Source organism: Lactuca sativa, chromosome 5 (genome assembly GCF_002870075.4).
Source record: "Lactuca sativa cultivar Salinas chromosome 5, Lsat_Salinas_v11, whole genome shotgun sequence".
Taxonomy (NCBI): Eukaryota; Viridiplantae; Streptophyta; class Magnoliopsida; order Asterales; family Asteraceae; genus Lactuca; species Lactuca sativa.
In genome coordinates, this window is record NC_056627.2 from 314,731,627 (window position 1) to 314,740,406 (window position 8,780).

At 31.7% G+C, this 8,780-nt stretch overlaps 2 protein-coding genes across 2 annotated transcripts; both read right to left on the reverse strand.

Annotated features, from left to right (window-relative positions):
• Positions 1 to 658: 658 nt before the first annotated feature.
• Positions 659 to 2,002, reverse strand: LOC111887956 (uncharacterized). The gene is made up of 2 exons (XM_023884089.2): positions 1,850 to 2,002; positions 659 to 1,654 (listed from the first exon to the last, which is right to left on the reverse strand). The coding sequence occupies exon 2, from the start codon at positions 1,627 to 1,629 to the stop codon at positions 964 to 966; it is 666 nt and encodes a 221-aa protein (XP_023739857.1). The 5' UTR covers positions 1,630 to 1,654; positions 1,850 to 2,002; the 3' UTR covers positions 659 to 963.
• Positions 2,003 to 4,834: 2,832 nt separating this feature from the next.
• On the reverse strand, positions 4,835 to 5,206 carry LOC111887963 (uncharacterized). Its single transcript, XM_023884095.1, has one exon. It carries the CDS (start codon positions 5,204 to 5,206, stop codon positions 4,835 to 4,837), a length of 372 nt encoding a protein of 123 aa, XP_023739863.1.
• Positions 5,207 to 8,780: the final 3,574 nt, after the last annotated feature.

The following is an 8,780-nucleotide window of genomic DNA, read 5'->3' on the forward strand; positions in this document are numbered from 1 at the left end:
TAAAAAGTAAAAAGTGAACAATAAATATGAAACATATAGAGTATCATTTAACTCGTACTGAAGCGTACTAGCGATCAACTTTTTTTTTTGGAATTAGAGAAAAAAAATTATAAACAAAAAACAACACCAATTTCTAGTAAGATACTAGGAAAAAAGAAAACAACAAGGATCCAAGGAACAACTATACAATTAGATCAGAAAAAGATGCTAAGATGACACCATTACATACAAGAAAAAATGGATTATAAAACCATTTAACAAATTGCAAATTCTAGTAAGATACTAGGAAAAAAGAAAACAACAAGGATCCAAGGAACAACTATACAATTAGATCAGAAAAAGATGCTAAGATGACACCATTACATACAAGAAAAAATGGATTATAAAACCATTTAACAAATTGCAAATTCCAATTTTACGCCTGTTTTGAACCCACATGTACACCAAAGCAATTATATTATTCTCCGTATTAATAGGGGAATATGTCATCTCTGCTAAAGATCTTGTTGTTTATCGCTTTCCAAACAGTCATAAAAGACCGTACCAGTAATATCTGATCTCACAATTTCTCCATTAAAAAGACATATCTCTTAAAAATAAATAAATAAAGAAAATACCCCCACCCCCACCCCCCCCCCCCCCCCCCAAAAAAAAAAAAATTAAAATAAAATAAAATAAAATAAAAAAAGTAATTTCATAGAAATTAATAATTTATATCCTTCAAGGTTCATTCAATTTATATAATAACATTGTATATTTATTGACATTTCCGTTCTTATTGTCTATAATCATTTAACTTTAGGCTGATCAATTTCAAACTCAATAACATTACAAAAGTTATGACGTTCCTTAACCTCTGTATACATATTATCTTTTAAGCCCTTTGCATGTTCCTCAACTTTTGAATACACATTACCTTCTTAAGCACTTTTAAATCATAAGTAGAAACCACTTTAGTCCTCTTCAGTCCCATTTAGCACACATAATGGTGATTTTTTTCATGAGGGAAAGGATAGGAGGTACTACAATCTTTATGACTGTAATCAAAGGAGGTATTATAGTCTCTATGATTGTTGCAACAACTAGCATGTCATCCAGTCCTCCTTGTACATCAGCTATAGTCTCTTTGAGTTCATTTAGAGGTTGTATACCATGCAATTCTTCTTGTATATTAGACACCGTTTCTATGAGATCATTGACAGGTTGTACTTCAAGCAATTTGTCTTGTACATCAGATATGGTATCTATGAGGCCATGGGTAGGTTTTACTTCATGCAATTCTTCTTGTACATCAGCTATAGTCTCTTCGATTGCATTGACAGGTTGTATTTCTTGTAATTTTTCTTCTACATCACTTATAGCTCCTTTAAGTGCATTTATAGGTTGTACTTGTAATTCTTCTCCTACATCAGCTATAGTCTCTTCGATTGCATTGACAGGTTGTATTTCTTGTAATTTTTCTTCTACATCACTTATAGCCCCTTTAAGTGCATTTATAGGTTGTACTTGTAATTCTTCTCCTACATCAGCTATAGTCTCTTCGAGTGCATTGACGGGTTGTACTTCTTGCAATTTTTCTCCTAAATCATCTATTGCCTCTTTGACCGTGTTAACTAGAACGCTAGCCATGGTGGCCTCTTTATGGGTAGGCTACCTGTGCATAAATTTAAAGACACAAATTATATTTAAACACTTGCAAACATTTAAGTTTTACAAACTCCGCATCATTAATCAAAATTTTCAAAGCTTAATATTAAATGACTTTCAAAAAAAAAACTTTAAAACTTAAGACATGCATGCGATAATCATACTTCTACATTAATGATCAAACAAATCGATGAGAACGTACAATAAAAAATGAACGCGGAATTGAAGCTTGCAGATTTTAGTTCATTCCCCAAGGTGATGAAGACATAAAGAAACCTTCATAAAGCTCTCTTTCTCTCATTTTATTTCTTGAAAATGCATATGATTATCCTTCGGATGAATATTGATTATATATAAGTCATAAATACCGATTAAGCCTTCTTTGCTTCCTTTTCTAAACATTGTTCCTCAACCTTTCAACACTGAACACCTTTTGTCCTTTAACTCCTCCTTTCTTTCATTTAGCTTTGCTTATCTCACTCTTTTTTTAGTCTTTACATATCTAACATACTAAACAAATATCAGTCAACTTTGTGAGGTTAAAATTGATATATAAAATATACCAATATTAAAACAGCCTTGCTCAATATTAATCAGCTTTGTAAGGTTAAAATTGATATATAAAATATTCTGATATTTAAACAACCTCGTTCAATCTTAATCTTGTAAGAGATCAACCGTATGTATTTTGTTACACAAATAATATGTTGATAACCATCTAGAGATTTTTAAAAAACATCAACATGGTCAATTTTAACAATTTTGACATCATCATTAGCAAATTTCTCTCTTTCCAAATGAACATCAACTTCTATGTGATTCACCTCATTCAGGGTCGAAGCTTATGTAGGGCAGGAGGGGCTGTGCCCTCCTCTTGTTTTTTTTCATAACTAACCCTTAACTATTAAAATTTTTATATATTAAGCCTAAAACTATAAATTTTAACTTTGGCCTTCCTTATTCTTCAATTTTTATACATATTTTATTTTTGGCCTCCCAAATTAACATTTCAAGCTCTGTCACTACATCATTCACACACACAAAAAAATCATTCATCTCATTCAAAAAAAAAGAACATGATTTAAAGGAAACTTAATTTTAGGAGTGTAACAATATAAAATTTCTACCAGTGTCAAGTTTCTAAGACTTGGGTCATACAAAATATTGATATAACTTTGGTTAAATGACTTAAGATGGTAATTAAATTTAAAAAGTTATTAAAAAAATACCATTCAAATTTAACCGGTACAAAAAATACCAGTGAACTAAAACATTTGTACACAAAATATCATCTAAATATATGTTTTTTTTATTTGTTTTTTTTTTCTTCAAATTATAGTAACCGATTGGGTATTCTATTCTTTAGTCTTTCGGTTGTTAATGTATTTTGGTAAACTACATATATTTTCATATTTAACTAATTTCTTTAGTTTTTGGTTGTTAATGTACTAGTTGTGACACTCACGTATTTCATGAGTTTATTAAAAAATAATAATAATAATAAACAAACATAAAGATCTAAAAATTTAAAAAATTTAAATTTATAAGAAAAAAAGTAAAATAATAACTAATAATTTAAATAAATAAACAACTAGAATAATTATATTAAATTTAGAAATTATAAGGAAAATTGCATTATTGAGTGGAATATATATTTATTACATTTGAGTATTATATGAAATTTTATAAAAGGGAAAAACCCACAAAATAACACATGAATATAATGTAATCTAAATTTACCACAAAATAAAATGTAACATAATGCATAAGAGGATGATAAATGACAAAATTATTTTTATTTATTAGAAAAAATTTTATTTTTCCTTTATGATATATATGGCTATCTTTATGACCCTTCACTATAGATTGAGAACTTAGTCCTAAAGAAAAAGGTGAAGTTGAAAATGGTGGGATAGTTTAGACTTTTTTTTTTCTTTTCTATGAAAGAGTTATATCAAATGTAAATTGCTTTTGTTAATAAGCTCATGGGTTAATCTTCGAATGATGTTATAACTATCAATGTGCATTATATTATGAATGAGAATGGGATTGAATATGAGTTTGTTTATAAATGATGAATTTTGGTTGAGTTTTAAATGGGTTTCAAAATGATGCATATGAGTTTAAAGATTAAAGATTATGAATCATCCAATCCTATAGTTAGAGATGACAAAAAGCTCCATACCCGATGGGGAACCCGAAACCCGCACCCGTTTTGACCGGGGAATCCCCAAATTGACCGGGGATGGGGAATCCCCGAATAAAAAAAGTGGGGAAGGGGATGAGGATGGGGACATCCCTAATCCCCGACCCTGGACCCGCCCCCGATATATATTAATATATAAAAGTAATACAAACATATATTTATAGTACAATTTACAATACATAGAATTTTATCCAAGTAACTCATTAGTAATTTTTGGTTGAAATTATACTTTGTTTTTCTTTTTATCTTGTTTAAACTCATGTATGATTTTTGTTTTGTATTTTGTTCATTTATTTTACCTCAAATATCACTCTGATAATTTTTTCTACTTGATTTCTCATGTATATATTTAAATATGGTAGAAAATTTATTTATATTTTTTATGCAATCTATATATTTTTTTTATATTTTGTAAAATCTTTAAACTTATGCTGGTAAAATTGAAATTTGGATGTTTTCTTTACATAAAATTTTTCATATTAAAAGAGAAAAAGAAATCCCCGATTTCCCGTTGGGGATCCCCGATCCCCGTTGGGGGTGGGGATGAGGGTTTATTTATATTCCCCGGTGGGGATGGGGATGGGGATGGGGATTGGAATGAGGATTCGGAGATGGGGATGAGGATTGGGATCCCCTGTAAAACCCGCCCCCGTTGCCATCTCTACCTATAGTAAAAATATTAAATATGGAGCATGAATTAAACTGTATCAATAGCAAATTCATGATTTTTATTACACGTTAATGGACAATAAGGCTGATGTAAATTAAAACCATTTGTCACTTGATGCTATGGTCGATGTCAATTATACTATTAAGCATGAATTAAAGTGTATCAACGTGTTGCTATGGTGGGTGACATTTGTTGCGTGTCTTCTCATGAGGAGAAATGATATTTTTGTGTTGTTTTAAAATTAATAAAGATGTTTGTTTTTTTTTGGAACGGCGGAATAAAATTAGCTAGCAAGAAGCTAGAAAAAAGAATTACATAATCTTAGTAGCATTAACAGGATTATGAAGCCAAGAAGACCAACTAATCTTGGCTTTACTACACCTACTAGAAATCCAAACATAAGATTTATGAACAACATCATCGAAAATCAAAGATTTCTTAGGCGTATTCGCTCTGAAAATCACAACGTTCCTGAAATTCCATATGCACCAAAAAGTAGTCAAAATGACACTAGAATCAGCCCAATTGAAAAGCGAATCCACAGTCAACTGAGAAGGACATCTAACACCCCACCAGATCGCAATATGAGTCCAAAGAACAATCAACTCTGAGCAATTAGCAAAAATATGTTCCACAGTCTCCACTGTAGTCGAGCAAACAGGACAAAGAATGGAATCCGCCATAATACCCCTATAAGAAAGACGCTCTCTAGTAGGGATACTAGATAATCTAATCCTCCAGATAAGAATATTAATCTTTATTGGAACTCAATTATTCCAATGAGTAGAAATACCTCCGTTGCTAAGCGTAATACCATCCAATAATTTTCGAGCCGAGGAAATGGAAAAAGTATCTGACACATCATTAAGCCAACCCAGTCTATCTGGGACCGGTCTGAGATGGAATTCCTGCAAAAAACTAGTAAAGTTATTCCATTGCTCCTGCTCCACTCCACCTCTAGGGTCCCGTCTAAGAGTATTAACCCCCAATCCCATGGACAACCTATCAGAGATAGAAACATGTTTATGCAGATCCAGCGCATAAATTCTAGGGAAGGAAGCAGAAAGAGGCATATCATCCCTCCAAACATCATGCCAAAAAGAAGTGCGTGTACCATCACCAACTCGTATATGTTTTATTATTTAATAAAAAGTATATTTGAAAGAATTTGTAAAAACTCTATAAGTTTGTTGAAATACTAGTGCAACTAATTTAAAAAAAAAATAGTTTACAAAACCATCCGTTATACCCATCACTAACCACTATAGTGGTGGGTATGACATTATCATCACACTCCTTACCACTAAACATGTGATACCTACCACTAACCACACAATTCCACCTCATTTTTTTTATTTAAATTTAATTTAAAAATACATTAAAACACAATAAAACATATATATATATATATATATATATATATATATATATATATATATATATATATATATATATATATATATATAAATTAGTTTTGTATTAAATGAAACAAAGATTACATTAATTTAAAACACACAATATAAAATAAAAAAGATAATAATAAAAAAAACATAAAAATGCAACCACAAACAACTTAAACTAGTTTTTAACCCTTATTTCTAATGACTAAATTTTGGGGCTCTATCAATTTTCGCCAAGCTTTGACGTGTGTAAACGGTGTGTGTTTCGTGTCTTCATATTGGTCTATGACCACAGCAACCGGGTCGCCTTCGTCTATGATGTTTATAACAAAGTTATAGATCCCATTAAATTCAAGACATTTAACCGTCATGCCGCGAAACTTCAAACATATTTCATTAAGATTACGACTTTGGCAACCCATTAAATCATGGAAAACGTTTCCAACTTTTACCCAAAAATTAGGAGGTATTTTTGGGTCTTCTGAAACAGCTACAATGTTAAGTTATCTTCTTCATTTTCTGATCAATTCATCCTTTTAGGAGCCATCGGTTTTGAATTTATCAAGCAAAAGAAGTGTGTGATTGTGAGAAGAAGAGAAAAGAATTGTGTGAGTAAAATGAATGAATATGTGTGGTATTTATAGAAGAAGTTTAATGTTGTTTGAATAGTAAATTTAAAAAAAAAGAGATTTTAAACCCTAAATATGGCCGTTACTCAACAACCAATTACATTGTTCGTTTCCATTCGCCGTCCCGACCACGAACCCGCACGACCACGAACCACCACGAGCCACCGAGATGGTGTGCACGGTCGTGGTTCGTGGCCACCTAAACCACGAACTTGTCAGTTGCAACCATAGCGGACGTCCTAATATAATTTATTCAAAATGATACACATTTACAGAATAGCAAAAAACAACTCGTAAGTTTATGTATTAAGAACAAACTTTACAAAACAAGTTTTGAAACTAAAACAAGAATAATACAAAGATTAAAAAAACAATATATATACTACATAATCACAAGATTACGGAGTGTAAAATTGATATTTTTCAATGAACTGAACGATGACCACAAACCCTAAGTATGAATCCTAGAGAGTATAGAGAGTAAGAATGAGAGGATAAGAGATAAATGTTTGAATTATGAGCTCCTCTACAGTTGTTTGAACTTTAAATACAAGTTCAAGTTCATGTATTAAGAAATTTTTTACAAAAACAAGTTTTGAAACTAAAACAAGAATAATACAAAGATTAAAAACAAATAATATCTATACTACATAATCACAAGATTACATAGTGTAAACTTGATATTTTTCAATGAACTGAACGATGAACACAAACCCTAAGTAGAGAGCATAGAGACCAAGAATAAGAATGAGAGAAATAAAGAGATAAATGTTTGAATTATGAGCTCCTCTCCAGCTACTTGAACTTTAAATACATCGGGTTAGACCCATGATATCACAATATTTAGTCATACATTTTAGGTGACATTTTACTGCTTTTAGCTACATTTTAGTTATAATTAAAGATAATTGATACTAATTATGTTTATATTTCGTTTTGTAGCAGCGAAGACATGTTGGAGATTAAATGAGCTAAAATGTTGAGTCAGAAGCTGGAATGCTGAAAACGAGCATCAAAAAAGAAATTTGACAATAGAATCCACCACATCGCGGCAACATTCTTGCCACACAACGATGGGGAGTCCTTATTAATTATTATACCAGATAATCCTTAAGACAGATGAGTTGGAGGGAACGCGTAGGAATCGACACCACGTTGCGGTACTCACCTCGCCACGACGCGGTGGCGTAATATATAGCAACCTTATAAATATGATTCTAGTTCATTCTCTGAAGGAGAGTGGCGATTATTTACAACTATTGACGACCAGAGAACCCTTAGAAACCATAAGGAGTCCATAAATCAAGATCGGGTCGAGATTCGAATAGGTCGGTAGATGAATAGCGATTAATCATTTCGATTCGCTTGATTTAAACATGTTTAATTCAATTTAATTTGTCTTAATTCGTTTTTATGATTTAGTTATGGGCTAATAACCTTATCGTTTAGATTAGATGATCCTTAAAACTATGTGTTGATTTCGATGATATTGGATTTATTTAGTTTGGTTATTACTTGTGTTCGATTGCTCATTTACATTTCATGGTAAAGTTATGATTTTTTTGTCTAATATTGAGTTACGTGTAGTTAAGAGGAACAATCTAATTACATTAATTTGAATCTTAACTGATTTATGATCATTAAATTGTCAAGACTAGAGATTGATCCAGTCCTAGGGTTAGTGTAACATCCGGTCCAGGAATTAATCAACTTTTATGTATAAATCATTATTGGGGGTGGCTAGGGTGTGGTGGAGCATCACCACGACGTGGTGGAACATTTTGTATCGCAGGTTTTTAATGACCACCATGGCGTAGAGGCCTATAACCACGACGTGGTGGTGATTAGAAGAAGAAGAAGAAGGTGACATTTGGGCTTGGATTCAGCAAGGAGCTCTTCTCATCTTCTTGTTGGTCATCTTCTGCACTTTTGTAAGACCTCAAGTTCCATACTTTTTTAGTTCTTTATGCGTAGATCTAGGTTTCTAAGCCTTATTCTTCATGTTGGGACTTATTAGAGTGGTGGAGTTCCATAAAGTTGCCAACCTTATGGATTCCTAGAGTCCCTTTTGGGTTGTCACACCCCAAAACCGGAACGGCAGAAATGTTCTGGGATGGATGACGTCATGTCAAGTATCACAACACATGCATTATTGTAATCAAAGTACAACAAAACATTGCATTAATAGTAATAGTTTTTACATGGTTACATTAATACATCGAATTAAT